The sequence below is a fragment of the Polyergus mexicanus genome, unplaced genomic scaffold (genome assembly GCF_030449975.1).
Source record: "Polyergus mexicanus isolate NDT 795.1 unplaced genomic scaffold, iyPolMexi1.0 SCAF_5, whole genome shotgun sequence".
Lineage (NCBI taxonomy): Eukaryota > Metazoa > Arthropoda > Insecta > Hymenoptera > Formicidae > Polyergus > Polyergus mexicanus.
Window position 1 is genome coordinate 7,543,910 of NW_027223325.1, and position 21,659 is coordinate 7,565,568.

General features: G+C 28.6%; 2 protein-coding genes across 2 annotated transcripts; both read right to left on the reverse strand.

Annotated features, from left to right (window-relative positions):
- Positions 1 to 2,950: 2,950 nt before the first annotated feature.
- On the reverse strand, positions 2,951 to 9,474 carry LOC138933196 (odorant receptor 10-like). Its single transcript, XM_070295749.1, has 9 exons — positions 9,271 to 9,474; positions 8,705 to 8,824; positions 8,472 to 8,589; positions 8,073 to 8,343; positions 6,248 to 6,364; positions 6,091 to 6,181; positions 5,160 to 5,302; positions 4,838 to 4,970; positions 2,951 to 3,415 (listed from the first exon to the last, which is right to left on the reverse strand). Exons 1-9 carry the CDS (start codon positions 9,412 to 9,414, stop codon positions 3,362 to 3,364), a joined length of 1,191 nt encoding a protein of 396 aa, XP_070151850.1. The 5' UTR covers positions 9,415 to 9,474; the 3' UTR covers positions 2,951 to 3,361.
- A 3,839-nt stretch (positions 9,475 to 13,313) lies between these two features.
- LOC138933277 (odorant receptor 49b-like) lies at positions 13,314 to 21,208 on the reverse strand. The gene is made up of 9 exons (XM_070295872.1): positions 21,005 to 21,208; positions 20,435 to 20,554; positions 20,202 to 20,319; positions 19,803 to 20,073; positions 16,197 to 16,313; positions 16,040 to 16,130; positions 15,109 to 15,251; positions 14,785 to 14,917; positions 13,314 to 13,367 (listed from the first exon to the last, which is right to left on the reverse strand). Exons 1-9 carry the CDS (start codon positions 21,146 to 21,148, stop codon positions 13,314 to 13,316), a joined length of 1,191 nt encoding a protein of 396 aa, XP_070151973.1. The 5' UTR covers positions 21,149 to 21,208.
- Positions 21,209 to 21,659: the final 451 nt, after the last annotated feature.

Below are 21,659 nucleotides of genomic sequence, written 5' to 3' on the forward strand. Positions count from 1 at the left end.
TATATCTATTGATTAACTAAACTTTTGCTTGTAAAATGATGAAGAAAAAGAGAGATATAGAAATATTATCTCTCTCTAAATCTTATAGTTTATCAGTAATATTGTGCCTTAAGTTTCAAATTTAGAAAATATGAACGTTAATTGATATTATTACAGAATACCCTCTTTTTTAAACTTTAAATAACTAAACAACGTTTATAAAATTAAATAATAGTATAAATAAAATACAATTTCTAATTGCACTTTGGCCAACAAAAGATACTACTTATAAAAACATTATCTCGGCTTCTCACGCAATACACTGTTCTATGCATACTGTAAAATGTGAGTAGAATAAAAATTTATATTTGTTAATATGTCGCTATTTATTGTATAGCTTATATAACTGCAAGATTTTGCATAATTTTCTACATATATGCACATATGTTGTGTAGAGAGATACAGTTTATGTTTGTAATGGATCATAAGCACACATACAACTAGTTTTGTAAGTTTTTAACTCATGTAAGGTTAGTGAAAGCCATTTTGTTCTTTTTATTTGTGCGGCTTTGTTGTTCACTAATTTTAATTTCGCTTTGCGGATTTTAGTTTATTTTTACTTACGAATTATTTTTTTACAACTCTCAATAGGTAAATTACATTCTTGGACTTTTTAAGATTTTTATATATGCAATTTATTTATTCAAATGCAAAAATATATTAGAATATAGAGAAAAGATCAAGAAATATTATCTTACATATAACTCTATTTGTAATACGCTATTATGCTCTATTTCCATACTTTTCTATAATAGCAATTTTATTTTTCTCAATTGTCTCATTACATACATCTTGAAGTTGATTAAGTGAACTCCGTAACTATCATGTTAACAATATTGTATGCTGTTTTCTTTTTTTGCAATAATCGAGATATATTACATTAGGTCTTTTGTATTCTTTCTTCCCGCTTTGGTCTCTCTAACTCCACGAAATTAATTAAATATTACGTTTCTTGATGATGTTAATATTAAAAGTATACCATTACATTAAAAAAATTGAGTTGACTTTAAAATTATCTTAAAAAAAAATTAAATTGCATATATATTTTTGCCCTGATATAATTAATTACAAACACATATGAAAAAAGGATGACAGGTACAAATATCAAGTGTAATAGAAATGCTTCATTATCTCCAAGCGATGCATTTCGAAAAATGTAAAACATCATTATTATAGTTATCATTTTTTATATATACGATTATATTGTTTGCGTGAAATATAATATTGTTAGAAATAAATAATAAATCGGAAAAAACAAAGAAATAATTTACTACTATAACTACTATAATTCTACTTTACTACTCACTACTATAATTCATACTAAGATTTCTTTTAAAATTTATAATTTTATAATTAGCACTATTTCACATTTATATTATCAGTTATTTTTATTGCTCTCTGATTTTTGTCATCTAGAATTTTGTCATCAAAAATTTTTTGAATTTTGAAATTATTATGAAATACCATATGTCTGCTGCTCAACAAGTTTTAAGAATTCACATCAGTTACACAAGTTGGCGTAATTTCATATTTTTTTCTGCGGTCTAAAAAAATGAATAATTTCTTATAGTCTCTTGTGCATTGAATCCGCGAGGCAAAATGGCCTATTACATCAGGTTTTCGAGAAAAATGGGGTTGTGACTTCCAAAAAACACATTTTTTACCATTTCTGAAAATTTGTAGCAGACAAACTGAATGTACAAGAGACTTCAGACAAAATTAAAATAAAAACTTGAACATTGTATTTTAATATAAAAATATCGAATCTTTTACCGCAGATACCATCGAACCTCAAGCGCGCTATGTTTTTAAGTGTAATCGCAATTGTGTCAAGTGGAACGATTGCATTATGCAGTGCAAAACCGTTGCAAACAATAAAAATTTTAATCATAGATTCAATATACGAGGTTAGAAATGCTTAATCGCACTAAAAACTTTTTTTTATTTCTTAAAAAATTATTGTTTAAACAATTTTCGAAAGATAATGTTTTTTTACAAATATAATAAAATATGATCTCCCATTTTCAATCATTAATTTTATTATCAAAATTTTACTATTAGCAATTTTGCAGTCTTTCAATCAGTTTACATTTTACATGGAATAATCGTTCTACCTGATACAGTGTGACTATATCTAAAAGCAAAGCGCGTCTGAAGTTCGATAGTACCTGCGGTAAAAGATTCGATATTTTTAAATTAAATTACAATGTTCAAACTTTCATTTGAGCCCTGTCTGAAGTTCCTCGCACACGTCGGATTCGTCTATTACAAATGTTCAAAAATGGTTAAAATTGCGTTTTTTGAAGATTTCAACCCCGTTTTTCTCGAAAACTTAATGTGATAGACCATTTTTTCTTATGGATTTGGATTTACCATACAAACAACTGTAGAAAATTACTCGTTCTTTTCAGACAATCTTGAAAAATCATGCAGATTTGTGTAATTTTCCATTTGAAAAAACAAATCTGTCATACAAATGTAGAAGGTTGAATTTGGCGCGTATTCGTTGTGCACGTGGCGCTGCGATTTCGATATACGATTATGACGAGACCCAGATCGGCGAATCGTGTCAGAGCACTTCTTCGAGTCCGTTGTTCGATTATTTTGTATTGACTATTGTACAGATTTCGATTATTAACATTAAAAGAGACGTTATTAAAATGAAAACAAAACCAGCGATCCGGTCATCGTTCTTTTATCCCTATTAAAACACCACATAAATAATATTTAAAAAAAAACAATTACAAAAATTTTTGTTTAAGTTATTATATATACATGTATAGAAACCTTCTTAAACAGAAAAGATTTCAACATTTTTTTATATAACTATAATTTAAATAAAAATAATTAAGCGTATACATACTTTCTACATTTTTTGTAACATCCAACGATAAAAATTGTGTCTTCCGTTTTTGTGCACTTAACCTTCGACACATACACGGATTTTACACACATACGTAATGACATTGATAGATGTTTATATATTTTTCATAAAATATTTCTGAACAAAATGTCTGGTATTTTAGCGGAAGTATCGCTTTCGTTGGTTTACGATGACGCATTTTAATGCGTGCCTCGATCTTACTCCATATGACGTATGTGCTCTATTAATTTGTTACGGATAAAGAGTACATGTTTCCAGAATTTATTGTAAACATCGTCACTTTACATGCTTTTCTATTTCCTTAACAATTACATATTTATTACAGTATTATTTATTATTCGGTTAACTAATCTACTTTGTAGATAAATAATTAATATCACTCAACTATCTATTTCCATTATTGCTATTCGATTAAACTATTACTCAACGCATCTTGTATCAAGGCCGCATAGAATAAAGAACGGTAAAGTATGATAGTACGGTACTCAATAACTGTAATAAGTTACATTTCCTCGTTTAATTTGTTATTCCTTTTATTCGTTAAACATATTTTACGCTTTCAAAATATATAGTGTTTCATTTAAGTGTATACACTCAGTTATTGTTATTTGTTATATAATAGAGTTATATATACATATAAAAGTTTACAGTAAAAATTTTGGTAAATGTTTACCTTTACACAGCCGATCCCAAATGACTTTCTGTCGACCTTAACATTGACCTTGATCTTTAAAGAGGTCAGGATCATTGTCCTTTTCCGTCGTTCGGTTAATAAAAAAAAAGTTCCGACTTAAACAATGTTTATGATGTCTCGTATAATTTTTGAGATATGCTTACATATAAATATTAAGTAAATCTTCCACATAGAGGCGACTGCACGAAATTTTTTCGTTCCATTTTTATATACTCTTAATTAAACATAGTAATTTTATGCGTGTAATATTGACGCCGAGTACATTGTTTGATTGGTATATAAAAAGTGGCGGCCACAAATTTTCGTTTTAAATAAAAAATTGGTTAGAGTTAGTTTATATCTTCCGGAAGTGGAGATCCTCATAAGGGGGAGTCCATTGTGTCTATGCATATATTTTACAACGCGAAGCGAGATCCACCCCACAAGTGGATGGAAAAGTGTATGCGTGGGCGCAGTGGATTTCTCCTGCAAGGGAGTTTAACTTCCGAAAGATATAATCTGACCCACAAACCTATTTCTGATTTAAAACTAAAATTTGTGACCGTCACTTCTTATATACCAATCAAACAATGTACTCGATCAATATTGCACGCACAAAATTACTATGTTTAATCAAAAATATATAAAAATTTATTTTTTCCCAACTTTTCGTTACCAACCGAGCGGCGGAAAATGTCAATAATTTTGACCTTGACTTCCTTAAAGATCAAGGTCAACGTCAAGGTTAACCGGAAGTCATTTGGGATGGACTGTGTAAAAATAGACATTTATCAAAATTATTTTATTTATAAAAGATTATATAATAATAAATAATTTTTAGCAGTATTTTGTAAATAAAGGTTAATAATAAACACTTTTATTAGAGATATTTTGTTTTCTCGCTCTTATCTATGTCTTATAAAAGCAAAGGATAATATTTTATGATGAATTATTGATTATTTTACTTTATCGAATCTGTCATAAAATATTTTACACATTTGTAGTGAAATAAATATATTATTCCATTAAAAAAAAAATAAAACTTATATGAATAACGTTAAAAAAAAAATAATTTAAAATTATCGATTAAGTCACATTATACATATAGATCTTTTTAAAATAACTTTTTTATTTGATAAATTTTTTATATAATTCTATTATTTAGAAAAATAACTAAATGTATACACACTTAGACCAAATACATACAGTATATTCTGATACACATACGGTATATCTCTTACCGTAAGTGCACCTTCCAATGATCCCACAATCAATCCAGCAATATTTAGACTGAAAATCTTGGTACTTCTTTGCAATAAGAACAGTATCATTTTTTGTACGTTTAAGGAAGCTGTGTACCACTGAATATCGTATCTACATGATAATAAATGATAATAATGATCAGAGGAATAAGAAAATTTATCAATTATTCCTGTCACATGCATATATACACTTATTATATGTTTGTTTTTTCTCAATTATAGTAATTATGATTCATTTTATTTTAATAATCCGCAAAACGAATACGCGTACGTAATTATATGATATAAATGTTTTTCTTACGCAGTTGCAAATACATCATTATTGTGATCCATAACTTCTTGTGCAACATAATCGCCTATAAATATATACGATATGTAAGTGGTCACGCTTATTAAAGGTAACAAAAGCTCAGTATCATATCTAAATGTCAGCGCCTGAAAAAGCTAAAGTACGAATGCAATAAAATCTTGGTAAGAGCTGAGTGTTAATTTTAAAGAAAATTTCGAATCAGATATAACTGGTCGGCAAGAATGAGGGTTGCACCAGACTCAAAACAAGACAATATTCGTAAAAATATTGTATTGGTATTAAAATTTCGGAAACTTAAATCTCATATTGGTCTTGAATGAATCTCGGTAGCAAAAATCTCATCTCGTATTATCTTGCCTTGATTTTATTAATAATTTTTATCTAATACTGAACAACTATTAAAAATAATATTTAACATAATATTTATAATATACAATATAATTTAAAATAGTTATTAGCATTTATATCATTCGTTTACTTCCTAAAAAACTATACTCGTACATATATAAATATTATATTATAAACTTTATTTATTATATTATGTTTAAATTTGTTAATAAAAATGTTTCTATTTATTAATTAAAATTTTTTAAGTTTGTATAACATAGAGATTTATTTCGCATCTAATTTATACACACATATACACACACACACACACAGCCAAATATACATATTTTAGAAACTTTTTTTACAAGTCAATAATTTTGACGATCTTAGTCTTGATATTGTTTTTATATAGTTAATTAATGATCTTATCTTAATCTTGTCTTGTGAATTACGAAACAAGACAAGACAATATCAAGACTAGTCTTGATATCTCGTGCAATCCTATTGAAAATTTGACAGTGATTGGAAGTTCAAAAGTAACTGATTTTATGATAAAGTTTATAAATGCACTTGAGAAAAAAGAAATAAGACTTACTCGAAAAAAATTGAGACTCGCGCTGATCACTCCGACTATTATCATAAAGGAGAACATTACTTTAAATTTTGATATCGATGAGTCTGAAAATCTACGAGAAAAGGAAAGAGAGAGCATTACGCGTACTTTTTGCCACGTATTATCGTTTTATAAATACCTCATAGCTTCGCGATGCATATCCACGGCATGAATCAATTTCTTATGAATCAAATTCTTATTTCGTAGATTGCCCTTTCGTAAAGTATCGACTGCCAATGCTTGCTCGAGGCGATAACTGCAAGCGATTCTTTTTCCATAATTATACAAGGTGTTTCATAATCTCTATAATATTATATAAAATACTTCCTATATAGCACAGAACGTTGTAACAACATTGGAGCAATATTACAATATTGTAGCAACATTGCGGCAATGTTGCAAATGTTGCTGCAATGTTCTGTGCTGTATGGGTTTATTAGCGTGTTCTAGAGAAAAATAAAATCAAAAATTCGAATACAATAACTTTGAAGTTGCAATAGTTTTTGAGTTATAAACCAACAAAGTTTGGCAATAATATCGCTTAGAACTCGCGCGTTTAGGTAACAATATTTACACGCGTACCGATCTATTATTTGTTATTGATTTTTTCGAATCAAGTGATATGGATTTTTATTGCATAGCTGATATTATTTTGTAGTTTCCTACATGTTTATTGTTTACATTATGGTGATAGACTAATATTAAGCAATTAAAAATCTCTCTCTCTCTCTTCTACGGAAAGAGAAAATATTTAATTCTTAAGGGGGCATATACCTTCCTGGGACAAAAAAATAGCCGAAAAAAATCATGAAATATGCTATTTTTTTTGTCCGGGGAAGGTATATGCCCCCGTAAATAATTTAATTATATTATTAAATAATTACTATTTAATAATAATAAATATTAATAATAATAAATAATATTTTTTATAATAATAATAATATCATATTGTGAATAAAAATATTAATAATAAATATTAATAAAAATAATTATAAATATTTTTATTATTATTGTTATTTTTATTTATAATTAGTATTATTATTATTATTATTATTTATTTTTGCTTTCTCATAGAGAAAGCTTTGCTTTCGTGACAAAATTTTTTCTCGGATTTCCTATGCCAATGTGTTTAGAATGCTCCAAAACGTCGAAAAATCAAATTCCTAAAAATGTCTGTATATGCATGTGTGTGTGTGTGTGTATGTGTGTATGTGTGTATGTACGCAATATATTGTACAACCTCTAATTTTCGCAATTTTTGAAATATCGGGTTAAATTTTTTTTACATGGATAGAATATTATTAAAGAATGTTTGATATTGAATTCAGTGAGGATCGGTGAAAGAATTCATTTTTTATCAAATTTGGAATTTTTTGATAAATGTTTGTACACATCATAATTTTCGCAATTTTTAAGATATCAAGTTAAATTTTTTAACATGAATAGAGTATCACTAAAGGATGGTTGGTAATCTATAACGTAAATGTATCTATAACGATTATATAAAAATAATATTATAAATAAATATAATATTTATAAATATAATATTTATAAATAAACTAATTTATTATTATTATTTTCAAAATTTTTATGTGTCTGTAACGATGGACCTTCCATCGTTAACCGGCAATTGACCAGCCGGAAATTTGCCACCTGGCAAACACCAGCCGGGCGAAAGGCAAAGGCTCCCTTTTAAATACTTATTGTTAGTAAATTAAACGGCTGTACGGCCGTTACACGGCCGCCGTTAAGGCCATCAAAAATCCGTAAGGACGTAAGATAATACGTAAGCGTAAAAAAAATGACCAATCCTAAAATTTTTGTATTAGAATTTTTGATTATTTTACCTCGAAAACATGCTAATAAAGTATTGTATAAAAGTTATAAGACACCCTGTATAATCCTTCTAAATTTTTAGATTTTTAAATTTTCAAATTCATAGTTTCCACATATTATCCTCTTACCTAGCGATTCGAAACATTCCGCAGGCATACTGTTGATAGGCTATCAATAAGGTTCCTGTCGCTAGTACTGCGACTAGGCCTATGAATAGAGCCGCGTTTCCGTGCAATAAAATCAAATAGAAGTATTTTTTCTGATCGACAAAATACTCGGTAACAAACATCCCGCTCAGCGGAGGACGTGATAGAGACTCGTTTGTAGATAATAAAATGTCGAGAATTTGCGGCCAGAATGGATACAAAATTAGAATGCATACAAAGATTATGACAATCACTAAAGAATATTTTAAAAACAGTAATGCACATACTTGTTGATTAGGTTTACTTCAAAAATTTACTAATCGCTTTTAAACAAAACATAGACGCTTAATGTTTAATGAAAGCTAAAAGCAATTGTCTTACGCATTAATCCAACCGTGTAACGTTTTGCATAGCTGCCATATTCTTTCATAATACTGATTTCATTCTCATCCGTTAAGTCGTCATAGATGTTCAGCAATTGCTCCAACAAACCCTTCACCTGTTGTTTTCATACAATATTTAGTAAAATTCAGGAAAAAAAGATGTATTAATACTATGCATAAAACTTTATCTGTGTATATAAGAAAACGGAATGCAATATATGGTTTACTTACAATTCCAATATTAATATAAAACCAAGTGTATTGAATAACAAGAAAAAGAAGAAATAATGCAGAAGAGAAAACGCTAATGAAAAAATCCGGAGTACATTTTGAAGTAAGCAACGCTGTAAACTGTAAATAATAGTTTAATTATTTGTATTAAAATTATTATTTTTTTATTTGACTAGAAAAGTACATTTCCTTGATCAATAAATAATATGGTTAAATATCGTTCCCAAATATATATATATATATATATACATATGCATAATTTAATAAAAAATTCTTCCCGTATATAAATATAATTTTATATACGATAGAAAATTAAAAATTAAATTATTATTATTTAAATTATATATATTATATAACGTAAAATATATATAAAGTACATATATCTTTATATACGTATGTATATATGTATGTATGTAGTCGACATTATATAATACGAATAATGACAATATTATATTTATAATATCTATGATTACAACTAAATGCAAGATGGAAAATGGCAACAAATAAAACTATTGGTAAATTAGTTTATTTCTCACATAATAACACAATTAAAAATGTAAACTTACCTGAAATATAATGCAGGTCGTCAAAATAGCAAAAAACAGGACAATTTGAAATCGAACGAGAATCGATTGCTGATAAGGCCACAGACCAATCGAAAGTAGCAGAGTTCGATTAGGACTGATCTGCAGAGAGTCGATGCAGATCATTTCTCCGCGAGCATCGAGATGCGTTCGACAATGCAAAAACAAATATACTGATGGTTTGCTTATCCCCCTCTTTCAATTATAGCTATAGTAACTAAATTATAGCTATATTTTTATTTTACTATCTTAAACTCTAATGCAAATGGCTAATTTAATGTAAATGTGATATGTAATATCACCGTGAGATCGAAACACTTGGCAATTTTCACCTTCCCTGGCGAAAGAGTATATAATTAAGGAATCGATTTTGACGCCGGCGGAAATGTAACACATGTTTATTTCCCATAGAGAGTAACTCCATGAAAAAATTTCTCTCGATAAAAGACCGCGCATGCGCATTTAATACTATGCAGCGTTGTATTTTAACGTGCTTCATTCTAGTGCGTGCACTCGTCAGTGACGGTCAATTCTACAAAAGAATATAACCCGCCGTTTCATTTAAATCACTGATATATCAATTATTAATTTATTGGTAAATATATAATTTTTATTGAAGAGTTTATCGTTTTATGCACATTTGCGCATTCTTACAAACTGTTTCACATTTATATCTATTGATTAACTAAACTTTTGCCTGTAAAATAATGAAGAAAAAGAGAGATATAGAAATATTATCTCTCTGTAAATATTATAGTTTATCAGTAATATCAGCCTTAAGTTTCAAATTTAGAAAATATGAACTTTAATTGATATTATTACATAATATCCGCTTTTTTAAACTTTAAATAACTAAACAACGTTTATAAAATTAAAAAATAGTATAAATAAAATACAATTTCTAATTGCACTTTGGCCAACAAAAGATACTACTTACAAAAACATTATCTCGGCTTCTCACGCAATACACTGTTCTATGCATACTGTAAAATGTGAATAGAATAAAAATTTATATTTGTTAATATGTCGCTATTTATTGTATAGCTTATATAACTGCAAGATTTTGCATAATTTTCTACATATATGCACATATGTTGTGTAGAGAGATACAGTTTATGTTTGTAATAGAACATAAGCACACATGCAACTAATTTTGTAAGTTTTTAACTCATGTAAGGTTAGAGAAAGCCATTTTGTTCTTTTTATTTATGCGGCTTTGTTGTTGACTAATTTTAATTTCGTTTTACGGATTTTAGTTTATTTTTACTTACGAATTATTTTTTCACAACTCTCCATAGGTCAATTATTTTCTTGGACTTTTTAAGTTTTTTATATATGCAATATATTTATTCAAATGCAAAAATATATTAGAATATAGAGAAAAGATCAAGAAATATTATCTTACATATAACTCTATTTGTAATACGCTATTTTGCTCTATTTCCATACTTTTCTATAATAGCAATTTTATTTTTCTCAATTGTCTCATTACATACATCTTGAAGTTGATTAAGTGAACTCCGTAACTATCATGTTAACAATATTGTATGCTGTTTTCTTTTTTTGCAATAATCGAGATTTATTACATTAGGTCTTTTGTATTCTTTCTTCCCGCTTTGGTCTCTCTAACTCCACGAAATTAATTAAATATTACGTTTCTTGATGATGTTAATATTAAAAGTATACCATTACATTAAAAAAATTGAGTTGACTTTAAAATTATCTTAAAAAAAAATTAAATTGCATATATATTTTTGCCCTGATATAATTAATTACAAACACATATGAAAAAAGGATGACAGGTACAAATATCAAGTGTAATAGAAATGCTTCATTATCTCCAAGCGATGCATTTCGAAAAATGTAAAACATCATTATTATAGTTATCATTTTTTATATATACGATTATATTGTTTGCGTGAAATATAATATTGTTAGAAATAAATAATAAATCGGAAAAAACAAAGAAATAATTTACTACTATAACTACTATAATTCTACTTTACTACTCACTACTATAATTCATACTAAGATTTCTTTTAAAATTTATAATTTTATAATTAGCACTATTTCACATTTATATTATCAGTTATTTTTATTGCTCTCTGATTTTTGTCATCTAGAATTTTGTCATCAAAAATTTTTTGAATTTTGAAATTATTATGAAATATGTCTGCTGCTCAACAAGTTTTAAGAATTCACATCAGTTACACAAGTTGGCGTAATTTCATATTTTTTTCTGCGGTCTAAAAAAATGAATAATTTCTTATAGTCTCTTGTGCATTGAATCCGCGAGGCAAAATGGCCTATTACATCAGGTTTTCGAGAAAAATGGGGTTGTGACTTCCAAAAAACACATTTTTTACCATTTCTGAAAATTTGTAGCAGACAAACTGAATGTACAAGAGACTTCAGACAAAATTAAAATAAAAACTTGAACATTGTATTTTAATATAAAAATATCGAATCTTTTACCGCAGATACCATCGAACCTCAAGCGCGCTTTGTTTTTAAGTGTAATCGCAATTGTGTCAAGTGGAACGATTGCTTTATGCAGTGCAAAACCGTTGCAAACAATAAAAATTTTAATCATAGATTCAATATACGAGGTTAAAAATGCTTAATCGCACTAAAAACTTTTTTCTATTTCTTAAAAAATTATTGTTTAAACAATTTTCGAAAGATAATGTTTTTTTACAAATATAATAAAATATGCTCTCCCATTTTCAATCATTAATTTTATTATCAAAATTTTACTATTAGCAATTTTGCAGTCTTTCAATCAGTTTACATTTTACATGGAATAATCGTTCTACCTGATACAGTGTGACTATATCTAAAAGCAAAGCGCGTCTGAAGTTCGATAGTACCTGCGGTAAAAGATTCGATATTTTTAAATTAAATTACAATGTTCAAACTTTCATTTGAGCCCTGTCTGAAGTTCCTCGCACACGTCGGATTCGTCTATTACAAATGTTCAAAAATGGTTAAAATGGCGTTTTTTGAAGATTTCAACCCCGTTTTTCTCGAAAACTTAATGTGATAGACCATTTTTTCTTATGGATTTGAATTTACCATACAAACAACTGTAGAAAATTACTCGTTCTTTTCAGACAATCTTGAAAAATCATGCAGATTTGTGTAATTTTCCATTTGAAAAAACAAATCTGTCATACAAATGTAGAAGGTTGAATTTGGCGCGTATTCGTTGTGCACGTGGCGCTGCGATTTCGATATACGATTATGACGAGACCCAGATCGGCGAATCGTGTCAGAGCACTTCTTCGAGTCCGTTGTTCGATTATTTTGTATTGACTATTGTACAGATTTCGATTATTAACATTAAAAGAGACGTTATTAAAATGAAAACAAAACCAGCGATCCGGTCATCGTTCTTTTATCCCTATTAAAACACCACATAAATAATATTTAAAAAAAAACAATTACAAAAATTTTTGTTTAAGTTATTATATATACATGTATAGAAACCTGCTTAAACAGAAAAGATTTCAACATTTTTTTATATAACTATAATTTAAATAAAAATAATTAAGCGTATACATACTGTCCACATTTTTTTGTAACATCCAACGATAAAAATTGTGTCTTCCGTTTTTGTGCACATAACCTTCCACACATACACGGATTTTACACACATACGTAATGACATTGATAGATGTTTATATATTTTTCATAAAATATTTCTGAACAAAATGTCTGGTATTTTAGCGGAAGTATCGCTTTCGTTGGTTTACGATGACGCATTTTAATGCGTGCCTCGATCTTACTCCATATGACGTATGTGCTCTATTAATTTGTTACGGATAAAGAGTACATGTTTCCAGAATTTATTGTAAACATCGTCACTTTACATGCTTTTCTATTTCCTTAACAATTACATATTCATTACAGTATTATTTATTATTCGGTTAACTAATCTACTTTATAGATAAATAATTAATATCACTCAACTATCTATTTTCACTATTGCTATTCGATTAAACTATTAATCGACGCATCTTGTATCAAGTCCGCATAGAATAAAGAACGGTAAAATATGATAATATGGTACTCAATAACTGTAATAAGTTACATTTTCTCGTTTAATTTGTTATTCCTTTTATTCGATAAACATATTTTAAGCTTTCAAAATATATAGTGTTTCATTTAAGTGTATACACTCAGTTACTATTGATTGTTATATAATAGAGTTATATATACATATAAAAATTTACAATAAAAGTTTTTGTAAATGTTTACCTTTACACAGCCGATCCCAAATGACTTTCTGTCGACCTTGACATTGACCTTGATCTCTAAGGAGGTCAGAATCATTGTCTTTTTCCGTCGCTCGGTTAGTAAAAAAAAAGTTCTGACTGAAACAATGTTTATAATGTCTCGTATAATTTTTGAGATATGCTTATATATAAATATTTAGTAAATCTTCCACATAGAGGCGACTTCACGAAATTTTTTCCATTTTTATATATTCTTAATTAAACATAGTAATTTTATGCGTGTAATATTGACGCCGAGTACATTGTTTGACTGGTATATAAAAAGTGGCGGCCACAAATTTTCGTTTTAAATAAAAAATTGGTTAGGTTTAGTTTATATCTTCCGAAAGTGGAGATCCCCATAAGGGGGAGTCCATTGTGTCTATGCATATATTTTACAACGCGAAGCGAGATCCACCTCACAAGTGGATGGAAAAGTGTATGCGTAGGCGCAGTGGATTTCTCCTACAAGGGAGTTTAACTTCCGAAAGATATAATCTGACCCACAAACCTATTTCTGATTTAAAACTAAAATTTGTGACCGTCACTTCCTATATACCAATCAAACAATGTACGCGATCAATATTGCACGCACAAAATTACTATGTTTAATCAGAAATATATAAAAATTTATTTCTTCGCAACTTTTCGTTACCAACCGAGCGGCGGGAAAGGTCAATAATTTTGACCTTGACTTCCTTAAAGATCAAGGTCAACGTCAAGGTTAATCGAAAGTCATTTGGGGTGGTCTGTGTAAAAATAAACATTTATCAAAATTATTTTATTTATAAAAGATTATATAATAATAAATAACTTTTAGCAGTATTTTGTAAATAAAGGTTAATAATAAACACCCTTATTAGAGATATTTTGTTTTCTCGCTCTTATCTATGTCTTATAAAAGCGAATGATAATATTTTATGAAGAATTATTGATTATTTTACTTTAACGAATCTGTCATAAAATATTTTACACATTTGTAGTGAACTAAATATATTATTCCATTTAAAAAAATAAAACTTATATGAATAACATTTAAAAAAAAAATAATTTAAATTTTTCGTTTAAGTCACATTATACATATAGATCTTTTTAAAATAACTTTTTTATTTGATAAATTTTTTATATAATTCTATTATTTAGAAAAATAACTAAATGTATACACACTTAGACCAAATACATACAGTATATTCTGATACACATATGGTATATCTCTTACCGTAAGTGCACCTTCCAATGATCCCACAATCAATCCAGCAATATTTAGACTGAAAATCTTGGTACTTCTTTGCAATAAGAACAGTATCATTTTTTGTACGTTTAAGGAAGCTGTGTACCACTGAATATCGTATCTACATGATAATAAATGATAATAATGATCAGAGAGAGGAATAAGAAAATTTATCAATTATTCCTGTCACATGCATATATACACTTATTATGTTTGTTTTTTCTAAATTATAGTAATTATGATTCATTTTATTTTAATAATCCGCAAAACGAATACGCGTACGTAATTATATGATATAAATGTTTTTCTTACGCAGTTGCAAATACATCATTATTGTGATCCATAACTTCTTGTGCAACATAATCGCCTATAAATATATACGATATGTAAGTGGTCACGCTTATTAAAGGTAACAAAAGCTCAGTATCATATCTAAATGTCAGCGCCTGAAAAAGCTAAAGTACGAATGCAATAAAATCTTGGTAAGAGCTGAGTGTTAATTTTAAAGAAAATTTTAAATTAGATATAACTGGTCGGCAAGAATTAGGGTTTCACCAGACTCAAAACAAGACAATATTCGTAAAAATATTGTATTGATATTAAAATTTCGGAAACTTAAATCTTATATTGGTCTTGAATGAATCTCTGTAGCAAAAATCTCATCTCGTATTATCTTGCCTTGATTTTATTAATAATTTTTATCTAATACTGAACAACTATTAAAAATAATATATTTAACATAATATTTATAATATACAATATAATTTAAAATAATTATTAGCATTTATATCATTCGTTTACTTCCTAAAACACTATACTCGTACATATATAAATATTATATTATTAACTTTATTTATTATATTATGTTTAAATTTGTTAATAAAAATGTTTTTATTCATTAATTAAAATTTTTTAAGTTTGTATAATATAGAGATTTATTTTGCATCTAATTTATACACACATATCCACATACAGACAAATATACATATTGTATTTTAGAAACTTTTTTTACAAGTCAATAATCTTGACAATCTTAGTCTTGATATTGTTTTTATATATTTAATTAAAGATCTTATCTTAATCTTGTCTTGTGAATTACGAAACAAGACAAGACAATATCAAGACTAGTCTTGATATCTCGTGCAATCCTACTGAAAATTTGTCAGTGATAGGAAAATTCAAAAGTAACTGATTTTATGATAAAGTTTATAGGTGTACTTGAGAAAAAAGAAATAAGACTTACTCTAAAAAGATTGAGACTCGCGCTGATCACTCCGACTATTATCATAAAGGAGAACATTACTTTAAATTTTGATATCGATGAGTCTGAAAATCTACGAGAAAAAGAAAGAGAGAGTATGACGCGTACTTTTTGCCACGTATTATCGTTTTATAAATACCTCATAGCTTCGCGATGCATATCCACGGCATGAATCAATTCCTTATGAATCAAATTCTTATTTCGTAGACTGCCCTTTCGTAAAGTATCGACTGCCAATGCTTGCTCGAGGCGATAACTGCAAGCGATTCTTTTGCCATAATTATACAGGGTGTTTTATAATCTCTATAGTATTATATATAATACTTCCTATATAGCACAGAACGTTGTAACAACATTGGAGCAACATTGCAATATTGTAGCAACATTGCGGCAATGTTGCAAATGTTGCTGCAATGTTCTGTGCTGTATGGGTTTATTAGCGTGTTCTAGAGAAAAATAAAATCAAAAATTCGAAAACAATAATTTTGAAATTGCAATAGTTTTTGAGTTATAAACAAACAAAGTTTGGCAATAATATCGCTTAGAACTCGCGCGTTTAGGTAACAATATTTATACGCGTACCGATCTATTACCAGTTATTGATTTTTTCGAGTCAAGTGATATGGACTTTTATTGCACAGCTGATCTTATTTTGTAGTTTCCTACGTGTTTATTACGCGTATATTATACATTATGGTGATAGTCTAATATTAAGCAATTAAAAATCTTCTACGGAAAAAGAAAACATTTAATTCTTAAGGGGGCATATACCTATCTCGGACAAAAAAATAGCCGAAAAAAATCATGAAATATGCTATTTTTTTTGTCCGAGAAAGGTATATGTCCCCTTAAATAATTTAATTATATTATTAAATAATTACTATTTATTAATAATAAATATTAATAATAATAAATAATATTTTTTATAATAATATTAATATCATATTGTGAATAAAAATATTAATAATAAATATTAATAAAAATAATTATAAACATTTTTATTATTATTGTTATTTTTATTTATAATTAGTATTATTATTATTATTATTATTTATTTTTGCTTCATCATAGAGAAAGCTTTGTTTTCGTGACAAAATTTTTTTTCAGGTTTTCTATGCCAATGTGTTTAGAATGTTCCAAAACGTCGAAAAATCATATTCCTAAAAAATGTCTGTGTGTGTGTTTGTTTGTGTGTGTGTGTGTGTTTGTGTGTGTGTGTGTGTGTGTGTGTGTGTGTGTGCGCGCGCGCGCGCGCGTGTGTGCGCGTGTGTGCGCGTGTGAGCGCGTGTGCGCGCGTGTGTGTGTGTGTGTGTGGTGTGTGTGTGTGTGTACGCAATATATTGTACAACCTCTAATTTCCGTAATTTTTGAGATATCGGGTTAAATTTTTTTTACCTGGATAGAGTATTATTAAAGAATGTTTGATATTGAATTTAGTGAGAATCGGTGAAAGAATTCATTTTTTATCAAATTTGGAATTTTTTGATAAATGTTTGTACACATTATAATTTTTGCAATTTTTACCAAGTTTTACCAAGTTTCCAAATATTATCCTCTTACCTAGCGATTTGAAACATTCCGCAGGCATACTGTTGATAGGCTATCAAGAAGTTAAATTTTTTAACATGAATAGAGTATCACTAAAGGATGGTTGGTGATCTATAATGTAAATGTATCTATAACGATTATATAAAAATAATATTATAAATAAATATAATATTTATAAATATAATATTTATAAATAAACTAATTTATTATTATTATTTTCAAAATTTTTATGTGTCTGTAACGATGGACCTCCCATCGTTAAGCGGCAGTTGACCAGCCGGAAAGAACCCCGCACTAATCATATGGAAAATCTGTCCCGGTCAAATCAATTGGTTTTTACATATGTTGTAGCTTATGAACTACTGAACAAAAGATGTAATGGGCACAAAGCTCAATAATGGACAGTTATCGAGTTATAACCAGTCAAACATGAAAAATTCGGACTGCCGAATAGTCAAATCTCAGAAGGTATTGATTTTTTTGAAAAATGTTTGAAACAAACATAGTAGGGTTTTACAAAATCTGTTAGTTGGTGACATTATTTGTGAATTTTGAATGACCTTGAAAAGCTCCGTGAACAAAAATCTTCCACAAAAATCTTCCACAAAAATGCCTATTTTTTATTGGCATTATATTCGTGTAGCTAAATTCGAGACGTTTTCAAAATATTTTTGATGAACCTTTTTTCTACTAAAACTTCTTGAGAACTAATATAATTGACTAGAAATGGACATATCAAGTCTATGTTCAAGTTTTTTGATCATACAATTATAATGCCTCATCTTCATCACTTGTGCGAGTTTTATAACATTGCAGGTGCTATAATTAATAGATATCATCCTTTAGTTTTAATGGAAGAAGCTAATGCAGGATTAACAAGAGAACTTCTTGATAAATCTAGAGAGGTTAATATTGTTCAAGCGCGAGTTGAAGTAGAAAGGATGTGCTATAGAAATGCACAATGGATACATTTACATGAAGGACAGTTACGTAACTTTCCACGCCTAACATTAGAATATTTACGAGATTTGACTATTGGTACATTTCAGGTTCGCCTAGCAAGATCTTATATTCAAGATAAGATGCAACGTGATGCACAAGAAGAATTTCAATTGGATTCGTTGTTTGATGAACAAGATTTCATAAGGGTGCGAGTGTTTTCACGATTCCGTAATGCTACGAAACATCAAATATTTATAGCTTACAACATAAGAGATGCAGATAATATAGATGATGAGAGGGAGGCGATTTTTGGTTATTACTGCACCTGTAAGTCAGGCGCACGGACTGTGGGTACATGTGCACATGTAACCAGCGTATTGTGGTATTTAGGATATGCACGACACCAGCCCAATGTTCGTTATCCCTCTTCATCATTATTGAACACAATATTAGATGCCGCTCAGAGACCACCACAGCAGGATCCATATAATGAGTAATATACAATAAGATCATTTATTTTATTACCCCACACATACACACACACACATATACACACAGCAGAGAGGGTTTGGAGTCAAAAAATACTACGGGAGTGACGAACCGTGGGGTCCTCATCTCTGCTGTGACACATAAAGATTTTTGTTCACGGAGCTTTTCAAGGTCATTCAAAATTTACAAATAATGTCACCAACTAACAGATTTTGTAAAACCTTACTATGTTTGTTTCAAATATTTTTCAAAAAAATCAGTACCTTCCGAGATTTGACTATTCGGCAGCCCGAATTTTTCATGTTTGACTGGTTATAACTCGATAACTGTCCATTATTGAGCTTTGTGCCCATTACGTCTTTTGTTCAGTAGGTCATAAGCTACAACATATGTAAAAACCAATTGATTTGATCGGGACAGATTTTCCATATGATTAGTGCGGGGTTCTTTGCCACCTGGCGAACACCAGCCGGGCGAAAGGCAAAGGCGCCATTTTTAATACTTATAGTTAGTAAATTAAACCGCTGTACGACCGTTACACGGCCGCCGTTAAGGCCATCAAAATTCCGTAAGGACGTAAGATAATACGTAAGCGTAAAAAAATTGACCAATCCTAAAATATTTGTATTAGAATTTTTGACTATTTTATCTCTAAAACATGCTAATAAAGTATTGTATAAAAGTTATAAGACACCCTGTATAATCCTTCTAAATTTTTAGATTTTTAAATTTTCAAATTCATAGTTTCCAAATATTATCCTCTTACCTAGCGATTCGAAACATTCCGCAAGCATACTGTTGATAGACTATCAATAAGGTTCCTGTCGCTAGTACTGTGACTACGCCTATGAATAGAGCCGCGTTTCCGTGCAATAAAATCAAATAGAAGTATTTTTTCTGATCGACAAAATACTCGGTAACAAACATCCCGCTCAGCGGAGGACGTGATAGAGACTCGTTTGTAGATAATAAAATGTCGAGAATTTGCGGCCAGAATGGATACAAAATTAGAATGCATACAAAGATTATGAGAAACACTAAAGAATATTTTAAAAACTGTAATATACATACTTGTTGATAAGGTTTACTTCAAAAATTTACTAATCGCTTTTAAACAAAACATAGACGCTTAATGTTTAATGAAAGCCAAAAGCAATTGTCTTACGCATTAATCCAACCGTGTAACGTTTTGCATAGCTGCCATATTCTTTCATAATACTGATTTCATTCTCATCCGTTAAGTCGTCATAGATGTTCAGCAATTGCTCCAACAAACCCTTCACCTGTTGTTTTCATACAATATTTAGTAAAATTCAGGAAAAAAAGATGTATTCATACTCTGCATAAAACTTTATCTGTGTATATAAGAATACGGTATGCAATATATGGTTTACTTACCATTCCAATATTAATATAAAACCAAATGTATTGAATAAGAAAAACAAGAAAAAATAATGCAGAAGAGAAAACATTAATAAAACAATCCAGTGTACATTTTGAAGTAAGAAACGTTGTAAACTGTAAATAATAGTTTAATTATTTGTATTAAAATTATTATTTTTTTATTTGATTAGAAAAGTACATTTCCTTCATCAATAAATAATATAGTTAAATATCGTTCCCAAATATATATATATATATATATATATACATGTATATAATTTAATAAAAAATTCTTCCCGTATATAAAAATAATTTTATATACGATTGAAAGTTAAAAATTAAATTATTATTATTTAAATTATATATATTATATAACGTAAAATATACATAAAGTACATATATCTTTATATACGTATGTATATATGTATGTATGTAGTCGACATTATATAATACGAATAATGACAATATTATATTTATAATATCTATGATTACAACTAAATGCAAAATGGAAAATGGTAACAAATAAAACTATTGGTAAATTAGTTTATTTCTCACATAATAACACAATTAAAAATGTAAACATACCTGAAATATAATGCAGGTCGTCAAAATAGCAAAAAACATGACAATTTGAAATCGAACGAGAATCGATTGCTGATAAGGCCACAGACCAATCGAAAGTAGCAGAGTTCGATTAGGACTGATCTGCAGAGAGTCGATGCAGATCATTTCTCCGCGAGCATCGAGATGCGTTCGACAATGCAAAAACAAATATACTGATGGTTTGCTTATCCCCCTCTTTCAATTATAGCTATAGTAACTAAATTATAGCTATATTTTTATTTTACTATCTTAAACTCTAATGCAAATGGCTAATTTAATGTAAATGTGATATGTAATATCACCGTGAGATCGAAACACTTGGCAATTTTCACCTTCCCTGGCGAAAGAGTATATAATTAAGGAATCGATTTTGACGCCGGCGGAAATGTAACACATGTTTATTTCCCATAGAGAGTAACTCCATGAAAAAATTTATCTCGATAAAAGACCGCGCATGCGCATTTAATACTATGCAGCGTTGTATTTTAACGTGCTTCATTCTAGTGCGTGCACTCGTCAGTGACGGTCAATTCTACAAAGGAATATAACCCGCCGTTTCATTTAAATCACCGATATATCAATTATTAATTTATTGGTAAATATATAATTTTTATTGAAGAGTTTATCGTTTTATGCA